General features: G+C 42.7%; 1 protein-coding gene across 1 annotated transcript in view; it reads right to left on the reverse strand.

The window, feature by feature from the left end:
• WLS (Wnt ligand secretion mediator) overlaps window positions 1–23,999 on the reverse strand; it is a 179,066-nt gene that overhangs the window by 109,984 nt on the left and 45,083 nt on the right. Inside the window, exon 2 of the mRNA XM_086953848.1 lies at window positions 1,054–1,326. Within this exon, the coding sequence (XP_086809974.1) occupies window positions 1,054–1,326 (273 nt within the window). The remainder of the gene's footprint in view (window positions 1–1,053; window positions 1,327–23,999) is intronic.

A 23,999-nucleotide genomic window follows, 5' to 3' on the forward strand; every position in this document is an offset into this window, starting at 1 on the left:
AGCCAGGCTGAGGTAGCAGGAGTTTCACAAGTAACTTCTAATTCAGACCCAAAAACTGGTAATACTTTGCCTGTCACCTTATTGTTGCAGATCCATTTTTCTGATCAACAGCACCACTAATTTGGAAGGAAAAAAAATGTTTTTGTTAAGTAAACCACCATATTTTAATGGCACCTCAAAGCTGGAGTCCTCTGCAAAAGACAGGCTTCCTTTGCTTGCTAATTCAGTATCGTTGTTGGTTTAAGCAGGTTGCAGGATCTCTCCCAGAACCCCCTCATTTACCCAAGGCAGGCCCGCCACAGCATCTAATCAAGCACTGGCCGCTTGTGACCACTGTCGGGCCAGAGACCACACCCCAGATGCCATCAGAGCCCATCCTACTGAGCTGGTTATCTGTGGTTGACTGGGCAAATGTCCATTTCCATGAGGGGCCATCAGTGTCACCCCTCAGGCAAACAGTCCAGCAGTCAACAGCCAGAGATCCAAAGTCAACAGAAAAAACATGGAGACTGCCGCCCACCAGCAGCTGCGAGGCATGGACAATACAAGATGAAGGGTGGAATCAGTTGGAGGTTGGTGGTAGGAGTGAGAAGAACTATCAACTCCCAGGTCCAGAGACAGCAGTCGGCACCAGAAATCCTCCAATCAAAAGGCAAAAAACTATCTTATTCCTCCACTTGAAGATTAGAGATAGCATTGTTAAAGTTGCACATCAGCTTTATTTTTCCATCTACACAGTGCGGCTGATCATTGGCAGGTCTTCCTGCATCCTCCCACAATCAGCCACATGCTGCCATCTTCAAAATCCCATGCCCAAAATTTCCATTTTGTGGAGATTTGCATCTTTTCTTGCCCGTATCCCAGCTAGGAATCACTACGAGAAATAATAACTCCTAAACTGTGTGGAAGGTAGAAAGGAAAAAAATTTGGATCTATAAATATTACAAGGAATGTACTCTGCAGAGCTCTATAGGTCTGTCAATTCAAATGGCTGTGCTGTGGATTACTTTTCTCATTAGTCTCAGGTACTGTCCAACCTTTAGAATGACTTACCTATGTAGTTCTTCTCCTTGTACACAATATCAAGCTGCAGAATTAAAAGCAAGAACTGGAACCAGGGAGTCATTTCCTTGTCGATGTAGGGAATGTGAGCCGAAAATACAATATCATTGGCCTCTATGTGCCTGCTGATTGCTTCCTCTGAATCTCGAATCTTCTCACACTGGTTTTCACCCCATGGCATGAACCAGCTCAAGCTATGATGTTTTTTTCTTAGGTCAACGCATTTCACAGACAAGATGTCGATTGCGGTTGTGGGCCCTGGAGCTACAAAAACAAGAAAAGGTAAGTGCATTAGACTCATTATCAACTGAATTCCAAGGGTTAAGGAATTTTCACAAAACCAGAAAGTACTAAAATGTAATATAGAAAGACTAGAAGTACTGATAACCATGATTAAACATTTGCAAGAGAAGGAACTTTAAAAACACTCTAGCAGTACCTGCCTGAAGACAATTAGGCTGAGAACAGTACAGAAGAAACACTTCTGAACAAACGTGTATATTAGTACAACAATGGGAAGCATGGAGGTTATAAATCAAGATGCAGTGCTTAGGTGGTACTTTCAAGAATGTTAAATGTCCCAAAATAGACAAAGCTTGGATTCTTTTGTATTCGACTTTACTATCTATAACATGGTTAATTAACAATGTACATAGTAGGCTGAAGCATGACCTCAATAGAATAAGTAAGGTCAAACAAAAACTAAGAGGCAACATAAACAAGCAATTAAAGTGTGAACATCACAAATGCAAAACACAAGCACTTAGGACAAGAGGAAGTCTTTGGCTGTATTGGCTTTTCTCTTAAACATTTAATATAAAGGATCAAAACATTCAAAGCGTTTCACCCATGGCGGGCTTCTTCAGGGCATCCAGAATAATTTGCCTTACCAACCCTCAGCGACATAGCACCCACCCACCGTTCACTACAAGGCTCCAGGGTACACTTGAACTGGACTGGTCACTTCTCCCCAACCCCTGTACATCTTTCACATCACACCTATTCAACAAAACCAACCTATAAAGAAAAAATGCTCCTTCAAGGACTTCCCCCATGGATGTTCATCAAGGAAATTTACCTGCCCAGATGTTAAGTTAACATGCTCCAAACATTCATACTTTGTAACTATGAAAACTCCATTGTCCAAGCCAACTGCCTCAGGACCATGGTGCACTCAAGAACTCAGGAAACAAGTGCACCATACACATACAAGAAAAATGGGATATTGACAGACGTTCTCCACAATCTCACCAAACTACTTTCAAGTACAGCTGCACCACCTACATTATAGCAGCACTCTTATTATACTTGGTGGAGTAACCAATTACATCAGGTTGATAATGCTACAGCAGAAGCCATATTACAGATAGCATCATAACTCCCCTAAGAACTGCCCCTTCCATCTGGAGACCGTGATTGTGGCACTTTAGGCACTGGCCAGATCACAAATTTAAAACATGTGAAATAGCAGATGGCAAGAGGTTGTATGTACCGAGATCTCACTGAACTTACTTCATCACATAGTTACAGTTGACTAAGCAGCAGTGATTTCTAGAACCCAAGAGTGAGGGAGGTAATTTGACAGCGATTTTCTTGAGGACGGTTAAACAGCCAAGTCGAAGGATTTTAAGATTATATGAATCAAAACTTAGCATGGAACATTCTATAACGATTTCAGGAAACCGTTTGGGCAAATGGATATCAGATCACACAGATGCTAGGTTATTAGAGGAGTTAATAAACTGGTCTAGGGAGCACAGCTCTGGGCTATTCCTGTGGGTGACAGGAGGGAAATTAACATCTGGAAATGTACTCACTTTTGTTAAGCAGTGTAGGGTGTGGTGAATTAGAATCTATGTGGAGTGGATTCAGCATGAGGTGAGTTCTCAAAGTGCTACAGGGGACAATCTGAGAATTGCCGGAGAAGACTAGCAAATCCCCTTAATTGCTAATTATCCACGTGTGCAAACCACCGGTTACAGAAAACAGGCCTCATGACAGACACAAAGAGTCCTTACTAGAAAGGAGATTAGTCAAGAAGCCAACCATAATCAAAAATACTAGGGAAAAGTAAAAAATAATAAAAACAATCAATGGATTATGTGGTTTTGTTAAAAAAAAAATAATTGTTAGGATTGTAACACTAGTATGGATTTTTTTTTGTCCTAACCATGCCACATTCATTTAAAGGGCCACTTATGTAGTGACTGACAGTTAAATGGATTTGCTAGATGAATTTTTGAAGAGCAAGTCGTTGTTAGGGTATTTCAAAAACAATAAGAGGAAGGTATGTTCTAGACCCCGACATCTTCCCAAACAATGTTTGCATATTTTTAATGCTGCTAGTTGTAAGATGTCATGGGGGAAAGGAGGTTTGCCAACCTGACTGCTTAATAGAAGGACAATGAGACCCTTTTGGACAGGGAAGACATCACGAGGTCAAAATGAAAGTTTGCCATTCAGAGTGATTAGGGTCTGTGAGGTTAGGGAAAGAGGACGAGATATGAAGTTTAGAATGAGACCATGATTTTAGGGAGATGGCAGGTGGGGCTACAAGGACAATAGTGTGGTGATCTGATTTTAGAGAGAATGCAATGTCAGTTTATATATATTTGACCATGGTTTAATGAAAATGTAAAATAGTAGTGTAAAAAGGATGAGCGTTCAGAAACAGTTTTTCCATCCCTCACTTAAGGCAACCTTTTATAAAAGGCAGAGGGCAAGCTGCATAATGCAGACATTATCAGAGGAGCAATGTGTGAAACTGGGGTGGAAGATGCCCAGCTTATTACAAGAGAATGGTTGCCAGCAACTGGCCAATCCGTGATCACAAGGTAAGGGTCACACTACTAAGTAATATGACCGATGTCCACCAAAACCTCAGGCAAACAAGGTGTATTTACTCATTCATTTATTTTTTTATTTATTTGGTGTTTTCTATAGCGCGAACATGACCCTACGTAGGGTATCATAGCGCTTTACAATTGCATTTCCAAAACCAAAAACCATTTGTTTTCAAGTCATCAGTTATTGTACCTTTTGTTCGGCTGTTGAGGCTGCATCGCAGGCAGTGGTGAGGGTCTAGCATTGTTGAGGAGGTGGCAGGCGGGAATGCATACCAGGTTATTGTTTTAAGAGGATACCTTCCTTTTTATTGAACAGATAACGAAGATGGGGTTTTGCATTCATTTAAAAATATTAAATAAATGAATAGAGTTATGAGGACGATGTGGTTAGCTCTGCCTGAGGGTACCAAGTATTGTTCTTGAGGTCATTAGGAAAGAAAGGACAGCATGGGGCAGACAAAGCTATGGCTACTAAAAAAGATGCTATGGCCAAAAGACCCCGAGTGCAGTTTCTAGGGAGAGTGGAGTGGTATATTCATTTAAAGGTTAGTTTGTCATTTAGTGCACACTAGTAAGAGGTAGAACAAAGTGAGCTTTCATTTCTTTCACTTAACACAAACGTGTCTGTATTTCAAAATAGGTTTTCCAATGCCACAATAATGCATTACACAGCTAACACCCCATTGGTGGCCAGGGCCATGTTTAACACTATTAATTCAAGTAGAGTCTATTGTAACAAATCAAAACTCAGCATTGACCCCTGGCCGTACACCGAAAACAAAGCCTGCGTGGGTCTCATTCTATGGCTGTCAACATTGATTACAATGTGAAGCCATGTGACTGAACATGCAGTTAACTTGTCCCATGCTCAGACCACATTCTTCTCATCAAATCAATTATACAAATCCGAGGAGCCACCACTGCCCAACGAGCAACCACAAAGGATCTCTGCTTCATTAAACTAAGCAGCAGCAAGGTTGAAATTAACAAGCTAATTCAGAGAACAATGAAGCTTTAACCAACCCAATTCCAGAATTCAGTCTAAATAACTATTTAAATATATAAAGACGTTTTAGATTATAGAAAGATGGAATATATACTTTTTTTTCCCTCACTAAAAATACCATAGGTTTCAGCCACGTTATAGTTCGGAATTAGAATTTAAAAAAACCTTAGAAATTCACTGAAAAAAAACATAGGTTTCACATGATAGTTAGCTGGACATTTCACTCATACAAAACCATTGAAATACCCCCGGTATAGTTAGTTAACTATAACTCACGCGCCAGCAATGCACTGCGGAGGAAGTCACATATTACATCACTCATGACATGGTCCGTGACGTCACTGATGACATCATCCAGTGAATGTGGGTCTTTCTGAAAACTAAATATTTTTTATATAGGTATATCTAAAGGTCGATGGAAGAATAAATGGGTAAATAAGTGTCTAAATGGATGGTTTTTTTGTAAAATTGATTGTAAAACTGACTTAAGTGTATCTTAGTGACTACATGTATTAGCGAGTAGTGTTTACATATGTAAATATCTGTATCAGTGTCTCACTTTGTTACATAAGTGGCTGCATGGGTTGGTGAGTAGCTACATGAGTGTCTATATGGGTGATTAGTTTTTTTTTGAGTATCAGAATGAGTGTCTGTATGGTTTGGTGGGGGGTATTACTTAGCGCAGAGATGCATGAATGACTGACTCACTGTTTGTATGTTTTTGAAGACATCATGTGTGCAGGACTGTATGGGTGGATGTGTGTGTGTATGGGTGTGTTAGTGAGTGAATGACTGTCCCAATAGTATTTATATGAGCAACTACATATGTTTTAAACTAGTATATGTGAGTATTGATGTATATAAGTGAGTAGATGTGATAGTGAGAGATTGGAAGAGTTCCTGTATAAGTATGTGTTTCTATTAGTGATTGTTTAACCCCTTGACCGGGGCCAGAATTCTGTGCCTGTGCGGCAGATTCTGATCGCGGGCGTGGTCATGACGGCCGTCATCAGCACGCAAGGGGATAAGAGAGTAAGTATGTGTACGGTTCTGTAGAAGTAAGTGTAGTGGTGTGGGTGTATACCTGTATATGCAAGTAAATAGATGTTTGATAGCTTATTTGCATGTGTGAGTATGTGTGTGTGAGTAACTATGGATGAGTATCGGTGTGTAACAGGATCTATAGGTGTACGAATACATATGATGACTGAGTACATGTATGAGCGACTATATAGAACTGTTGGTGAATGAGTGTATGTAGATGTTGAAATTACTGAATAGGTTGTTGTAACTGGTATTGGCATCTCAATTTTTTGAAAATGTTAGTTTCTATTTTTGAATGTGTGTATCAAAAGGTTATATTAGGTTGCTGCCTGCCGCCTTATGAAGTATGATGTCGTACAGCGAGGCAAGGTCGGCGCTGCCAGATCCACGTGCTGCTGCTGGCGAGCTAGTCACTGTTGTTGTTGTTTATGTTAAGCCGGTGTGGTTTGCATAGCCCTAGCAGCTCACGTTGGCTTAATCTGAATTTAAACCGGTCTTTTTCAATACTGTGAGAGGGCCTGTCAGTGGAACCTCCCTTCAACACACTGGCATTGGACGTCCATTGAGAGAGCCGAATTACCTTGCAGAGGGCAGAGCTTTCACATGAGCAGAAAGGCAGTGGGCTGCAGGACTGAGCAAAGTTACAAAAGGCCCGTGTCCCGTAAATTGTTTTCTGAGCCTCACCTTTATGCGTGCGTGGTACTTGGCAGCATACATGCCAATAGTGGGGCTTGGCTCAGGCTGACTGCAGGAATTGTTTTTCTTCACCGCTCTTTTGAGCGTCTGCACTACGAAGAATCAACTTAAACTTGGGCTGCCAAGTAGTTGACAGAGTCCGAGCTCCCTGCTCCTGCCTGCCCTTCAGATTCCCATGCCGTTTCTGCCTACGAGTCCAGACGTGACGGCACAGTCTACTGCCGGCACATCCGGTTATTATCCCGGCCCCCCATGGTGCCACGGCCGGTGATTGATAGCAGTATCGCATCTGCTGAGAGAGGGTAGCCCCTCCCTCCCCATGCAGTGTGTGATGAGTAAGCCCTGAGCCGCCGGCGCCGGGCAGAGTGCAGATACATTGTAGCACTCTCAGCCACTCGACAGGGGCTGAGAGCAGTTAACTATTTAGGAACTCTGGCTCAGGCAGCACAGCACGTCTCGAGCAGCAGTCAGAGCCCAGGCACAGGCGCCGCTTGTAACACGCCTGGCACTGGTGGCAAAATGCGTGACAATGCATTTCAGTGCGGATCACCGCACTGAAATGCGTGAGCGTCACACCGGTTACGCGACGCTTGGCAGAACTGCAATTCTTTTAAAGCACTATGGGTAGAGGAAGCTTTACGCTGAAATAAGGCAACATGGTTTCATGTGTGGCGCACAAAAGTGTGAATCTTCTGCCGAAATCAGGAGGGTTTGCAAGTATACACAAAATGAGCTCAAATGTACTTAGGATACACCTGCTAAACATATGTGAGGGCTTAAGATCTGATGTCAGTTCCTGTGCTGTCACACGCTGTGATGTCATGCGGTGCGATACCAATTGAATACTGATTAACTAGGTTAGTCCCTCCAGCTTCTTTTTTTAGCACTTGTTCCCTTTTTGTATCTAGTTGCATTTGAGGACAGCAAAGCATGTGCAGATGCTAGTAGTGTTAATGAATACAACGGATTAAGAAGTCTTCATGCTCCTCATTTCGGATAGCATCCCATTTATGAAAAATGCGCCATCAGTTCAAGGCAAAAACTTTTAAAGTAGTGTAGCGATGTTGTTGGAAAGAAGGAAATGAAAGAACAAGGAAATTAAGAAACAAAAATAGGCAAAAAAGGAGATTTTCTTGGTTACCAGTTCTCAAACCCCTCTGGTGTCAACTTCTATGCTAATGTTTTTCTAAACACACTCTTTCAATTAGCTCATTTGGTATCTGCAACTGCATAGAAACAAGAGCAGAAATTGTGTTCTGGTCAATGTCCGCTATGTTGCAAGTTTTAGATAGTGATAGGACTATAACCCATTGTGCTTCACACATTTGAGCGCTTGTAGATACATGTAGTAGATCAGTACAGTTTACTCCAAACACTGAACAGGATGCACAGGAGTTTCTAATGATGAGGTTTGAGTTTTAGAGGAAGAAAAAATATCTATTGAGGAGTTATTTGGACTTACTTACTCATGGAACCATGAGTGTTAAGACTGTTCATGCACATCAAGTACAGAAATACATTCAAGTACAGAAATACATTAAGTGATTTATTTATTTTACAAGATTGCAAAACTGCACATTTTGACAGATTGTTGAAACAAGCCTCACAAATCAATACATGTTCAAATTGTCAAACAGATCTTGTGTCAACATCACATGAGCGAAGTGGCAAGTATATTCTTTTAAATGGTACAACTATATACAGAAGATGGCAATAAATTGGAAACCGAGATTACAAGCTTTAAAGAAGGACAACTAACTATTTCTGGAAAAACATAGTACTATTGCCGTCATATTTCATAATGGACCAAGTATTACATCTGGTCATTACATTATCTATCTGCAAAGTAAAAGTGGATGGGCAGAATGTAATCCATACTAATAATATAAAGAGACACCAAACCTTTGAGGCGGGTAAGCTCCGGAACCACTGCACCAACCAGAACACCGCATACAGCATTGGCAAGGTGAGGCAAAGCACATGGACATAGGCTATACACCAGCGCAAAATGTAGTTTGGAAGGGACAAAGCACGTTGTGGGACAAATTAGTCCGTTGGATGTAGCACCACCTCTGAGGTGGGCATGTGCGTTCAGCATTGTATTACGTTTGAAGCGTGAGACTAGCGTTCTATCACGTTGAAAATGTGTGGCGTCTGAGTACGCCGTCGGATGACGTTGATGCGGCGTCTCAGTGCACCACGCCGTGTTGTTGAAGTATGTGAAAGTAAGCGCCGTGTTGTTGAAGTGCGTGAAAGTACGAGGCCAAACAAAAGACACCCGGGCACAATGTGCACGGCAGGACGGCTGTGCTGCATTTGCAGACTGAGGCCAGACCATTGGGAGCGGACACACGCTCAACATAATCACTGTGCCGCATTTACAGACTGAGGCCACATACATTGGGAGCAGGTAATCGCTGGGCCGTATTTGCAGACTGTGAGGCCACACACATTGGGAGCGGGCACACATGCTCAACTTCAGCGCCAAGGCCAGAGAACTTCAGAGCAGGCACACACGCTGAACCTCGGCGCCTTAATCAGTGGATGCAGAGGCAATTGAGCATCACTGGGGCACATTATCAAATTAATCGGAGACATTTGGAACATGCACAGCATCGCGGTGCCGCATTTGGACACGGAGGCCAATGGAATTGACAGCAGGCACACACGCTGAACGTTGGCGCCGTAATCAGCGGATGCAGAGGGACATATCACTGGGGCGCTTCAGACACGGATCTAAAACACAGGTAACAAACCATTTCTAAAATTGCGACAAATGGCGTGTTTTTCTTGAGAACCACTACATGCTTTGGAACCCACTTACCCTCTAGCCTAAGTCATTGGGATAGACTTACGAGAGGACTGCTTTATTCTAAATCCACACTCTCATGAAACAAGGAATGTGGTATACAATGAGGTTTTGAAATAAAATATTCATACCTATTCGAACCATTTCAGAAATTTTTTTCATACCCGGACAACGTCGAGGCGGGCTGCTAGTAGCAACATACAATTCAAGGAAAGATTGCCTTACAAGCTACCAAATTCTTATCTTTTCTTTCTGGAACTAAAGTACTAAGTACGATTACAGTTGTAAAAGTGGAATAGTGCATTTGTTCTCGATCTATTACTAGTATTTATGACAATCAGCCTACCAGGATTGATGTCTCTATAAGACTTAAACATATGCTGATGTTCTTTACATATCTAATAGTAGTTCTGATAATGAAGGTCTCATTCTCAGCATTAGATTTCTTAAATAAGTTGTGAAAGTATTGGCAAAACAATTGTTAAAAAAAAATTGTAGCGTGTGCAATGCCCACTGTTGCCTATTTGCAGTGACTAATTCTGGGTTCTTTTCCTACAATCTATAGGATTGTTTTTTCTTTTTTTACCTCTGTTCAAGGATGATGCTTTGTACAGTACATCATTTATGGTGTATAAGTGTAGAACCGGACAACAGTAAAAACATGGAAAATGAAATGCTTATTTTATTATAGCATACCTTTACAAGCATGACAAAGGTCTGCTGATTTCTTTGAATTATGAAGTTATGCATTGTTGAATTTTTTGTTTTAATTGAGTACTAATTCATATTTCTCTTTTTTGTACAACTCAATGGCAACATCTATTGGAGTAATGTAGTTCACTAATTTGTTCTTTGTGTTTCATAACATTACATTACATTTTCAAACTGCTCCAAACTACAATAAAAAAAAAAGACACCTGCTTACAAATTCAGGTGGTCACTTACACTCCGATGCAACCACTCACACACACACTTACCCGTACAGACTCACACAGGCACTTATTCACCCATACAGCCACTCAGACATCCACTCACTTTCTCAAACAGCCACTCACCCATACAGTCACTCATGCAGCCAATCACTCATCCACACAGCCACTCGCTCACCCATTCAGCCACTTCAATACCCATAGAACAACTTAGAAACCTACACATTTATACCTCTGTAAACGCTCACACAGCCATATAAACACAAACACCCATTCAAACTGGCACACACATTCAGACATTCACTAAACCAATATGTAACAGTTTTTTCCTTCAACCAGAAAATGTGGTTTCAACAAGAACAATAGTTTTTTTTGTTTTTAAACAGTTTGTTTTTGCTTTTTTGTACATTTTTTAAATTTGTCAGGGCTTGTCAACTTTCGAAAATGGCAACAATCAAAAATGAACTGTGAAAACAAAAAACTTACATAGCTTGTGTGATATGCCCCCCCCCCCCAAAAAAAAAAAAAAACACAGATGTGTATGGCTTCTTGCAGCCTCTTGTAGAGCAGGTATGGACTGCCCTCCTGTTGCAAGGATCCTGCTCGTACACAGAACTGTGCACAGAGACCCAGGACATCAGTGAATTGGGGTGTACCAGAAACTCACCTCCGTACCTAGAACACCCAAACCAGCTAGCATCAGTGTCACATTAGCTCTGCGTCCTATAGCAAAGTAACCAATGATTAGACAACCTAGAACATGCGACTTTGGACCAACTCAGGAATGGTGGGAAGGGAGAACACTCTTGTTATACTCATATACCAGTCCACAACAGGAGTAAATAAGAGACTGGGTAAGGTTAAAATATTTATTTTAACGACGTGCTCGGGTGCAGTATCTTTGCCAACATAAGCAGACATGATCAGAAATAATATTGTCAGCATTGTTACAATTCCATTAAAAACAAAAAGGTAGAAATCATATTATAATGATGGTGAAAACAGGTTGTATAGTGCCTAATTATAACATCCTCCCTATCTAGGAACAAGGTTTTATAAACTAAAAAAAGTCTCTTAGGTTTGCATGGGGGACCCCATTACCTCTCAGCTCAGCAAGAGTACATCACATCAGGATCAGCAAAAGCTCTCTGCATCCCTGGAAACGGAATATCTTCCAAGTGTGTGAAATCATGGCTGCAATGTAATAACAAAAGGCGCCAGGATTTCAGTTGGCTTGTAGCTGCCATTTGTTGTGTCTAAAAAACGTTAGCCGATCAGTTCGAACAACAGCTACCATGTTATGATAACCTTGACGGCTACAGCACTCACTGTGCAGACTAGGGTCACAATGTAAATCTAGAAATGTAGAAAACAAGCCTTTCGCATGTGGAGATTCACGCAGCCTAACTTACAAAAACAGCTATATGTAGTGTTGTGTGCAAAAGCAGCAAAAGGTAAAATGGCGTTTATACTTCTAATAAGCCATGCTAACATAACAGGTGTGCAAACCAGGCTTAGGCCACTCTACACTCCCAGTCGGGATGTTCTTGTACACTGTGCAAAATGTGCTTATCTTTGCCACCTGAGGTGACGTCTGCCAACAAGACCACTAGGACCATCAGAGTATTTCCAGGCACTAGCTGTACAACACCAGATAATGAACTCTGCGGCACATCACACTCTTTCTGTGCTCTTGCCAAATGCAGAGGATAAATTGTTTTAGGTGTTTTGAGCATGGAACTTGTACTTTCATTTTACCCCTATATAAGATTTTATGGCAAAGAGGGAATTGGACATCCCTGGAGATTACTTTTGTCTCACCATTTGGAATTTTGAAAAAAAGAAAAACCCATGCAATGGATTCTTTCACTAGAGGATGATCTTCTGATGAGCTCCCTAAGTGTTGCTCGTCTAGCTGGTCAGTCCTTGCAGATACCATTAAAAAATGCACTTCCAAAAACCACCAAATCAAAAAAGAAGCTTGCAGCTGAATCAAAGAGGTGTGAAGAATAAGACCACACCCAAATCAGGAACTTCCTATACAAAAGGTAGACAGGTAATTTAAACAATTAAATCTTTGTTCTAGGTCACATGGGATTCGCAGAAATATAGATTATAAAAACCTTCAAAGATAAAAATTACTTACTGAAAAATAACCTTAAATATAATTTATTGAATCAATTACCTCAAATATGTGTAATGTCTATATAGGTTATAAGTGGTTCCAAAACATGCTGGTGCAGCAAATCACCTGGGTTGGAAATTAAACTGCCACCATTACAGTTAACGGTGAAAAATTGGAGGAATTAAAAAAATACATTAAAAAAAAAGCAGCTATATGAGGGGCCAGCAGAAAGGCATGCTGTCCTAAGTTTAAGCAGCTATATAAGGGGCCAGCAGAAAGGCATGCTGTCCTAAGTTTAGAGGAGGTGTTTAAGGGATAACTACTGTAAAGAAAACAAATGTGTATTTTTTAAAATAATTTTTACAATCTCGTGGGACTCTCATAGGATCGCAAATAGTAACGAACATTTACAATGCAACGGTCTCGCCTTTGCCAAAGTTAGAGCTATTAGTATTGTAAATGCCAAAATTGTTATTTATGTGTTGAAAACATAAATTTATGGCATTATCATTTACAATGTCAATAGCTTAATCTCTCGCAAATGCGAGACCTATTGCATTTGCACCCACTCAGAGCCACAAACACACACACAGAAAGCCCCCCCCACACACACACACAGAGCCCCACGCACACAGAGCCACACACAGCCCCCCGACACTCACAGCCCCCCACACTCACAGCCCCCCCACACATACACAGCCCCCCCCACACATACACAGCCCCCCCACACATACACAGCCCCCCCACACATACACAGCCCCCCCCACACACACATACACAGCCCCCCACACACACACACACATCAGCCCCCCCACACACACGCCCCCCCCACACACACGCCCCCCACACACACACACCCCACACACACGCCCCCCCCACACACACACACACACGCCCCCCCCACACACACGCCCCCCCACACACACACACCCCACACACAGAGCCCCCACACACAGAGCCCCCACACACAGAGCCCCCACACACAGAGCCCCCACACACAGAGCCCCCACACAGACCAGAATTGAGCTTTCTTCCTTTCGTGGACGATTCCCTCTCCGCTTAGAGTTTTGTTTCTTCTTCTTCTCCCTGTTGTCACTGGGGTGGGAGCGGTGCACTCCTGCAGTCTTCTACCTCTTTCCTCTGTCGGAGACGCTGCGTGTGTACTCTACTGTGTTTCTAAATCAGCCATAGTATTTACTACACACCCTGCGTTTTCCAAACACGGGTTTATCAGCCCCGCCATACAAATGTACTATTTGTGCTGCACTACGCTAACTTCTGAAGCCATGAATGTATGCAACAAGAGTCAGTTAGAACTGCGCGGCACAGAAAGGCAATGAACAAGGGCCTGTGTGTGTGTAAATGTTTTTGGACTCAAATTTATAACAAGCACAACAAACAGCAATATATTTATTTAATTCTTATTTGCGACGCTGAGGCGACAGCTTCCCATTTGGGAGCCAAGTGCCCTGCTATGTAGGGTAGACACTGCAGTTCACCTACACTATCACACTATCGTATCACAGCTTGCATCTCAATAACCAAAGCAAGGTGTCACTGCGTGGAGCTATTGTTGGGACAGGAGTATTTAATACAGCCAGTTTCCTGATGAGGTGATTGCGCAAAATGCTCTTAAGTAACCCCGCAGAAATGGCACAGGGGAGCAGGAACGACAAAACACGAGAGAGATCCTACGCTTTCTGGGTAAGCTTCTGCCTCTTGCGGCTTGCAGAGATGGCATTGCTTTTCATCGCGTGTCCCTCCTATGACGCCGTGACACTTACAGCAGGGGAGGTCTTCCTGAGAACTCTACTTCTGCCGGCAGCGTTCATCCAGAAATGGCATCACAAAAGCGGCGCCATTTTTGCGATTCGGGGGTGACTGATGACGTCACGGCTTAAAAACTGCAAAAAACACACATCGCTAAATGACAGGGCTTGAACAGAGTGACGCCCCTGTCCACCAATGGCTGGCCTCAGTTTCGGAAGCCAGCCAATGGAGAAGAGGGGCGGGTTCAAGCCCCCATACTGCCAAAACAAAAAATCTCGGACTCTGCCCACTGCTTACGCAGTGCGACGCAGGCAGAGACCTAAAAAGGAGCAAAAGAGTTCAATACACTCCATTAGCAAGAATGCATATTGTGGTGTTCATTTTTTAGATAAAGTGTGCAAGAGATCTAAAGTGTGCAAGAGATCAGTACTGTGAAGAGTAGATGATTATTTCTTTCCGTGAGGTTTATTCGATCTTGTGATCATCCTACAATACTCGGAAGAGAAAGCCTGCCACAACATACCAGGAAATTGAAGAGTATTGGGTAGGATATGGTGGCTATACGACTGGAAAATATGTGCTACCAAGATCAAAATCAAGTAGGCAAATAATCAAAAATTGTCTGTGTGTGTGTACGCATGTATAGCAGCAGCTAATGAGTGAAATAGTTACGCATTTTAAAGTGGTTTGTTTTCTTTGTATTATAAAGGTTCATATAGTATGTTAATATACTTGTTGTAGTTTAGTATTCTTGTTCAATTGTTTTACTGCAATTAAAAAAAATGTAAAGTCACTTTGGATTACTTTCCCTAATACGGATCATAAATTTACATTTTATTATAGTATTGCAATACATAGTAAAACTGGCAGTTCCATGTTGAGGCACTGCAAACATGCTACTACATGTATATGTATGCCAATGACACTATGCACATATTGTATTCTACAGAGAGTTGGTGATTGAGAACCCAATTATTTTGTTATGCAGCCATGGTTACTTGCCATGCAACAGTGAGGTGTTCCTACAGAAATTGCATTGGGCGCCGTTTAAGGACGCTTGTTACATTACTGTTTATCACTACAGCAATCCTTACTAAAAAACAATTGGGTGAACGTGTTTGGATGCAAAAAATGCTGCTTGTTTGGCAGAAAGAATATAGCATAACATCTAAAGCTGCCAACTTTGGAAGTGGGGAACCAGGTTCAGTCTTGGTCTATTCTCCCCATGTCAACCCCAAAAAATAAAAAAAAGCAGAGACATGCGGATATCAAAAATATAAATTACAGTATGGTTTTTTAAAGTGCCGATAGGGCTGGGTTTGAATCAGTCATTTGATTTCAATGTTTTTAAAGTTGCCAAGTATTAATGCAAATCATGCCAATTGTATGGGAAAGAAGATTTAACATATCATCCAGAGCTACAAACGTTGTAACTGGGGAACGGACTTCAAGTCTCGAGGTACTCTCCCCGGGCCAACCAAAAGGAGGGCCAGATAAAATCAATGAAATACTGAACGAAAAAAAGAAAAACAATGGGCATGCTTGAAGCCCACAGAGAAGATCCAGCAGGTCTCGAAGAGAAATCGCATGCACTGCCTAGACAAGACCTACCAATTAACAAATGAGCGTACAGAAAGGGCTCTATTGTTACAAGCATGCGATTGTTCCCAAAAAAAAAAAAAAAAAAGAGAAGAATAATAAGAAGGAGCAATAGCATGTGCATATTGACTTTATAGCAATACCCAAAAAAGAACAGGCCTAGAATTAGGTTCACACACGTCAATGTTTTTCTAGCTCTAATTAGGTTTCAGCAGCCAACTAAATAGGCATGAGGTCTGTATTCACACATCATTCTTTTGACAATCTCTGTAATGGAGTCATATGGGATGTATGTTTGCAGTCTGCCTAACAAAAGGTTATGCATCTTTAACAGCCTTCCATTCCAAGCCCTTTGTCAGGCCTAGATTCCCAGAACTGGTTTAGGGTCCCCACCCCCATGTTTCTCTCGCCTAACCCTCCCCATAGGTAACCGCCTACTTTCCTTTCATGTTTCTTCCTTTCCAACAGATGCTTTAAGTCAGGTCCACACTACAATTCCATTTGGGAAAAGATTTGTTCGTTCACAAAGCTGGTCCCTCATTAATGCTTGCACATTCAGCACTTTAAGAGGGGTTAAGTGCAGTATAATGCAGTCTATATGCAACCAACGTAACATGCCACACCTCAGGTGTCAAGCATCGATGTATGCAGGTATGCTGCTCTGTCTGCATATCTTCATCATCTATGTCAATGTATGCATGCAAAATACAAATCTGCTGGCTTTGCTAGTGCAGATTAGGTTTGCTTTACCAACATCAGATCAAGGCTGTGAAACCTTTTGACATGTACGAAAAGGAATGCCATAGTTAATGGTTGACTGCAGGAGAGAGGAATGCAAGCAAAATGCTTTAGGGATGACTTCATCTTGTGCTCGGTCTCATTTAGTATCTGCAGAGTTCTTTGTTGGGGCTAGCAGGCAGAAATCCAATTTAGTTAGATAACAAGTGAAGCAGGAACATGCTTCACATTTGGCATGAGATTCAGTATTAGGCAGGGCTTACCTGCTTACGTGTGCCGGAGCCAAAAGATCTGCTCAGAAGCCTCCGGCCAGCGCAAAAAAATGTTGCTGTGCAGTCTATTCCTACTTGTGCCTCTAATCTACTGCCAGACGCTCCCTGCTCTATTCTATCACTCTTGCCGGTTCCTGCTCCCCACCCTCCTTTGATGTTTTTTCAATCTTTCCCTAACTCCATCTTATGGTTTGCTTTGTTTTTCCTCTTAATAAATGTCTGGGTGGGGCCATTGGAATTTTTCTGCACTCACTCACTTTAAGCACTGGTATTGGGGCCATTTCAAGTTAAAAGGGTGAGGCATTAGATCAGTTGCTGCACTAACCTACCATTAGGCATGGTTTACTTAAACTTAGATTTGAAGGTTCCCTTGCAATAAAAAGAATTGCAAAGGCAAGAATATTAAAAGAAAATTTATATTTGCAATTTTATAGGTACACATTGTAATTTGGAGAAAGAAAAAAGAAGCTCATTTAAAAAGGCGTACATAAATATAAATGGTTGGTTAGCGTACCAAACACTTTCGTTTATTGGCAATTAATGGAAATAGGCCATATCTGTTTTACAAATCCATAATACACCAAAAAGGAGGTATTGAGACCGGTTTGATGCAGCATAATTTAGGAACTACCCCTGCTCGTCACAGAAGTGCAGCTATATACGTGCATCTAACAGTATAATTAATGCATTAATATTATTGAGGCACACAAATGTAAACATAACTATTGAGAAACCGAAGCTTTATAAATGCGTGCACTAATGATCATTTAAAATGCTTATATGCATTCATCATACAAGATTCATATTTCAAGTTACATTTGCATACGAAAGTGTGCATTTTTAGGTCTCGCCTAGGGAACGCAGCGCATGCGCTGTTTCGCTTGGCGAGCCTCTATTGTTGTCGCTTTGATGCTGGAAGGGAGAAAAACCATGTGCGCACACGGACAGGCGATGTGCGTGCGCATGGCTTCTCCTCTGCCTCTCACGCTCCCACTGCGCGCTTGTTTTCCTGTGCTTGCGGAAGCGGTGTTGCTGAGGGTCCGATAGACTTGTGGCGTCAGTTATAAGTATATAACTTTGAGAAACAATGAGCCAGCTTACTGGTGGAGAAAAAGTTCATTACTTTTCAGATTCTGCGAGATTCCGCGATGCCTGTCTATTAGTTGCATGTGTTCATATATTGCATAATAAACCGTAAACCAATATATATGGATGTTTAGAATAGTACGAGAGGGTGGTGCACCACTATGCTGGCGAGTTTATGATAAAACAGATTGTTAATGCAGCCCGAGGAGGAAGAGGGGGGGGGGGGTTGCAGCAATGGCTACGGAGTGAGGAGGAGATCCTTTAAGACCACTGGAGAGGCTCTGCAGGGGCTGATCAGGTTATCGGTAGCCCCTCTGGTAGCAGGGAGGCTATGGGGGGGGGGGTGAAAGGGGGCCCCAGAGTCAGCTTTTGGAAGATTTGCTAGAGCTAACAAATTCCCAGGGTGGGGGGGGGATTTGCATTTGGCACACCTGATCCACTTGGCGAGCTTAGGCGGGCGGTGGTCGACAGAGCATTTTGGGGATACATGTGTAACATCGTGGACTATTTGCACAGTCACACCAGGATGGGAGGTGAGCAGAGGGGATAGTGCCTGGATCATCAGCGAAGGAGCAGTTAAAAAGGCAAGGCCCTGCACAACAGTGGGAAGTGAGTGTATGTCCCAGTGGCGGGCAAAGTATTGTGATTTGTGCTGGATATGCAGCAGAGTAGTTTTTTTCCTGTGTTTGCGGAAGCGGTGTTCCTACAGGTCTGATAGACTTGTGCCGTCAGTTAGAGCGGCGGCTTGGACTGCCTGGGCGAGGTGCAGAGCAGCAAGAGTTGGCCAGTAGATGGGAGGCCCGGCAAGGGAGTTGGCTGGGTTACCACTGTTCGGGAGCAGGAGGCCTACCTGTAACTGAAGGTTTACGGCGGATTGTGAGTGCCAGGCCAGTTTAATACAGATATGGAGCTTTCTGCAGCTTGTGAGCTGGAGCTGCGGCAGACCGAAGTCGGGTGAATATTAAAGTATTGTATATAGTGCTTATGGCGCTGTGCGTAGGTAGCTGCGGGGTAAAATTATGCAACATTTAGCAGCATTTGTACAAGAAATATTGGTTGCTGTTGTGCCGCAAATGGTACAAAATGGCATATAGCGCACTATAAAGGAATGTTGTTTGTTAGTGTGCAACTGCAATGGGTATTTGTGTTATTGGCAGAATGTAACAAATGTTTGTTAGAATGCAGCGCTAAAAGGTATAATGCGGTAAACTTTTGAAAAAGTATTGTGTTTGAAGGAGAATTCTGTGGGTGAATGGTAGAGTAAATAAGGAGGGGGAGGAGGGGTAAGGGGGTAACAGTGGGAACTTGCATTCAGAAGCTGTAATGTGAAAGCGTAAAGTAATGCAAACACATTTGTAGACGTGAGTTGTTGAATTATTTTCTGGGTTTGTAGTCTAATTTTATTGGATATAATGAACAATTGCAGCTTTGTAATTAAGGATAACAAGCATTTGCAATGCAATCGGTCTCACATTTACTTGAGTTTGAGCTATTGGCATTGTAAATAAGAATGCCTTTTATTTAGGTTTTGGTTTTCAAAACAAAAATAAAAGGGATTGTTATTTACAATGCCAATAGCTTAAACTCGCACAAATGCGAGACCGATTGCATTGCAAATGCTTGTTTATTTCAGGTTTGCATTTATTTTGAAAAGTTATATGTGCATGTATAATCATGTATTTGGAATGCACATTAAAATGTCTAGTTCAAGTTAGCCTGACTAAAAGCCTGATTTTGAAATGTACTTTGCTTGGTCAGTATGTTCTTTTTACAAGTGAGTTCAAGGTTTCATTAGCTAGAGAAATGAGTATTGTTGTACATATTAGTTTATTGACAGTAAGTTCTGAGTAGAGAAATCTTGACAAGAAATGGGAAGACCCAATGAAAATGATGGAGCCTCCTATTTATTACGTATCAGGAACAGGGGGTGTGGGGGGATTCTCTAGCCTGTAGTAGCTATCAAAGTTCGGTGGGATGGGAAACTCTGGAGATGTTGCAAATGCAGACCATGAGAAGTGAGAGGATTGGTTCCAGGTGGCATAGGAAGAGTTACAAATGTTGCTGGAGTTTGCGTTTGTCCTAGTGTTCACACGGTTAGGAGTCAGGGCAAATCTCCTTAGATTTGGAGAGGTCCAGACCACTCTGCTTCCTTTATTCTTGCGAGTGTGAAGCTTCATGCCAAACACTGGTTTCTTTTTCTTTTGAACTTCTACTGGAGTCTGATCATGCTGACATTTTCTGCTTATATGCTCACTGTTAGACCTGGTATCATTGGCGTGGGTCTCCCTTCCTCTCTACTCTTCCTGTCTTGTATGTTGGCTGGATGTAGATGTTCTGGGCACTGTGCAACTGCTAAATAGTGCCACAGAGCGAAGGCTCCCTGTATATAAATGACTGTGGGAATAAGGCTAACTCTAATGCCTACATCTGTGTAGCCTGTTTGTTATGGATTACTTTCTATCACCCTATCCGGCCCTAGGAACCCGATAGGAACTTAGAGTTTGATGTGGTTATGCGCAGGACAATGAGGGCCACCTTTTAGTAAAGACAGTTTATATATCATGTTTTGAAAGGCCTTTCCTGAAAACGCAGTCGTTTTGGGCCTAAAGCTTCACTGCAGGCTGTTGTGAGTAGGTGTATTGGCCGTCTGGTTTTGGAGCAGCAGGGCCAGCTGGGTCAGAGAGACAGACAGAGAGACAGAGAGACAGAGAGACAGAGAGACAGAGAGACAGAGAGACAGAGAGACAGAGAGACAGAGAGACAGGTATTTAGAGCGTGGGGAGGGGTGACTGATCAGAGCAGGGTGAATGATGGCTCCACCTCCCACTGGGTGTCTGATAGCAGACCCCCTCATTCTTAAAGGGCAGCATGTCGCCTCATAAACCAAGAGCCCCCCGACCCCACCAAACTGGTTCTGACTGGAGTCAGTGATTTGCGCCCTTAGAGAACAAAAACTTTTTAGGTATAAAATGCTGCGCTGGAACTTTGGTCAAGGGTGTTCCTTCTGGATGTCAAAACGAAACTGTTCGAGCGAACAGAGGAAAGGACTTTGTAGTTTCTTTGGCAAGCTTGGTGAAAGTTTCAGAGGGCCTAAAATCAAGAGCGTCTCCTGCCGAAGTCTCAGGGACATTAGACTTCACCCAGTCAGCCTTTGGAATTCCTGTGCGAGGAATTAGACTTGCAGGTGAGGCCTCTGTTGAATAATCTGGAGCCTCTAGTTCTACTGTGAGGCCCACGGACTGGGAACCCTTGAATAGTTTGCTAAACCTATGTATGCCGCTGCAGCTAAGAGCTGCTGCTGCTGAGAGCCCACCTAAATCTGCACCTTCAACTCTTCCACTGGATCTGTGTGGGCCGCTGCCGCTGAGCGAGAGCTGCCGCCGCTGAGCGAGAGCTGCCGCCGCTGAGCGAGAGCTGCCGCCGGAATCTGCACCTTTGAGCCTTCGCTGAACCTGTGTGGACCGCTGCAACTAAGAGCGCTGCAGCCGCTAATCGTCCACCATTGTGCTAGCTTGGTAAGTCCATCCTCTGCTGTGTGGGCACCACAGCTGAGAGAGCGATGCCGCCGCTGAGTGCCCACACCCTTCCCTACTCTGCATCATTGTGACTCGTCCAATGGGCTGCCGCAGCCAAGAGAGCTGTAGCCGCTGGAGTGCCCGCACCCTTTCCTATGTTTCATCATTGTGACTTGGCCCGTCGCGGACAAGAGAGTTGTAGCCGCTGAGTGCCCGTACCCTTTGCAATATCATGGTTTGTCCTGTGGGCCACCGCAGCCAAGAGAGCTATGGCCGTTGAGCGCCCGCACCTTTGGCAACTTTGCATCCTTGGGATTTGTCCTGTGGGCCGCCACAGCTGAGGGAGAGCTGCCATTGCTGTGTGCCAGCAGCTTGTTCACCCTTGTTGAGGAGTGTCGATATCGTTTCATGGTCTGACGTAGGCCATCACCAAGTAAAAATATATTTTTTTCAAGACGAGAAAAAAAAAAAACACAATCGCTAAATATGGACAAGAAAGGCCAAAAAAGAAAAAAATACAATGCACTGATTTGAGCAACATATTATTGACCCTCTGCAATGGTGCATCTTTGGTTACTCCATTTAAGGGAAATAACTGTTGGTTTAAGACCCTGATACTAGCATCAACCTAAATACTTCACAAATGCCTGCACTAAAAACTTCACAAACAAGGAGTATGGTTCCACTCAAAATCTTGTGAAGTGGTGCAGGCTGCTTTTGCTTAAAGTCTAAAGTTGCTAATTAACAGGTCAACAAGGGCTGTTAACTGATAAAGGGTACAGCCTTGCGTAGACCAGGATCATACTGGCAAGTTACCATCACATTGCCGGGAAGGAACACTGAACATGCAGATCATTAGTGCGACCAAGTTTTATAGGTTATGATGAAAATAGACTAGTGATGGTCAAAATATTCCAGTGGCTGATGCAGAGAGACTGGCTTAGCCACTTTACCCAGAATGTTGCGCCTATTCCAAAAAGGTAAGAACTCAAATGTTTGGCACCAGTAGGACCTGCAAAACCTAATTTGTCTGCAACTTTAAGAACGAGGAGGATGGTTACATTAACTGGACAGCTAGTGCAATAGAACCATCTGTAATAATGGTACAACACCTCTGGAACAGAGAAAAACAGATACGGGCACCATAAGGCTAAGAGATAAGACAATGCAGACTCACCTCACACTAGACCACGAAAATATATATATATTTTTTTTTAAGTCTCACATATCAAGGCAATAATACTTCTGGCTTTTAGTTCGCTTCCATTGCAGCTTTTACTTTGCTGGCTTACATCCCAGGATCACAGCAGTCTTCATCTGTAACCTCATCTTGGTTGTTCGCAACAACCTTGAAAAGGTTGTGTGGGGGGTGGGGGGGGGGGCTGCTTTCTCAGAGCACAGCAAGCACCTTAATCTTCACATGACCGTATTCTTCAGAAGCCATTTGTCAATAGTTTTAAAGAATAGTCAAAATAAAGATGGAAGTCCTTCCTAGATTCCTTTTTGGTTTCTTAATATACCCATTCCATTACCTGATACATTGATGATCACACACACACATATATATATATATATATATATATATATAGTACCCATGACATGTAAGGCAGGGTCTCCACACAGACTACAGCACTGGTTGTGCCACCCAGAGTGTGAAAAAGAACACAATGGCTCACAGTGCAGGGCAGTGTGTACACTGCTTGTTCAATTTTGCCATTTGGCAAAGCTACTACTTCCTTAACATTATATGTAAGGCTCCCCTAAGGAAGTCCTATGGCAGGGAGCCGTATTCTGTAAAGTAAGACTTGTATATTTGTTAATAGGTCTTAAACAGCACCACATTGAAATTGTCATTTTCCTGAAGAAACGTTAGTAGCCCTATTGGCTAACACTGGGTCACTGGCTGGTATCCCAGCCTGCTTAGCTTCTGAATAGAACTACGAATGGTATCAAACTAGATTGTGGCTTTAAATCAGACATGATGTTCAAGCAGAGTTTTAGGTAACTTTTAAAGTTAAGCAACTGTTAGAAATTTGCCACTCCGTGTCAAGCTAGTCGAATAATCTCACAAAGACCTTAGCACACAGACAATATTCTGCTCGCCAGGAGAGACGTGTGAACAAATCCCAAGCTAAGGAACAAAGGCAGTTGCTGCAGAGTGAGGCTTTACTTACTCGCCCAGGAAGGCCACTTGGGGTGTTAGTTCAAAAGACAAGCTTCAATGGGGAAGTCGCCTTTGAAGGGAGTAGTAAGCAGAATGGAGACCTGCTGCATTGACAGGTAGGCGTATTACTGTAAAAGAGCTATGCGGTCACAGGACATTCACGCAGGAGCTCCTCCACTGTAAGTCACCAATTGCCACTATTCATAGATCAACATTCAACATCCCTTCATAGATCAACGATCAACATTCAACATCCCTTTCCACATCCCTTCATAGATCAACATTTAACATCCCTTTACATCATGACATGGTCATAGAATATTCGCCCAGTAATGTTC

This window comes from Lissotriton vulgaris, chromosome 1_1 (genome assembly GCF_964263255.1).
Source record: "Lissotriton vulgaris chromosome 1_1, aLisVul1.2, whole genome shotgun sequence".
In the NCBI taxonomy this organism is placed as follows: domain Eukaryota; kingdom Metazoa; phylum Chordata; class Amphibia; order Caudata; family Salamandridae; genus Lissotriton; species Lissotriton vulgaris.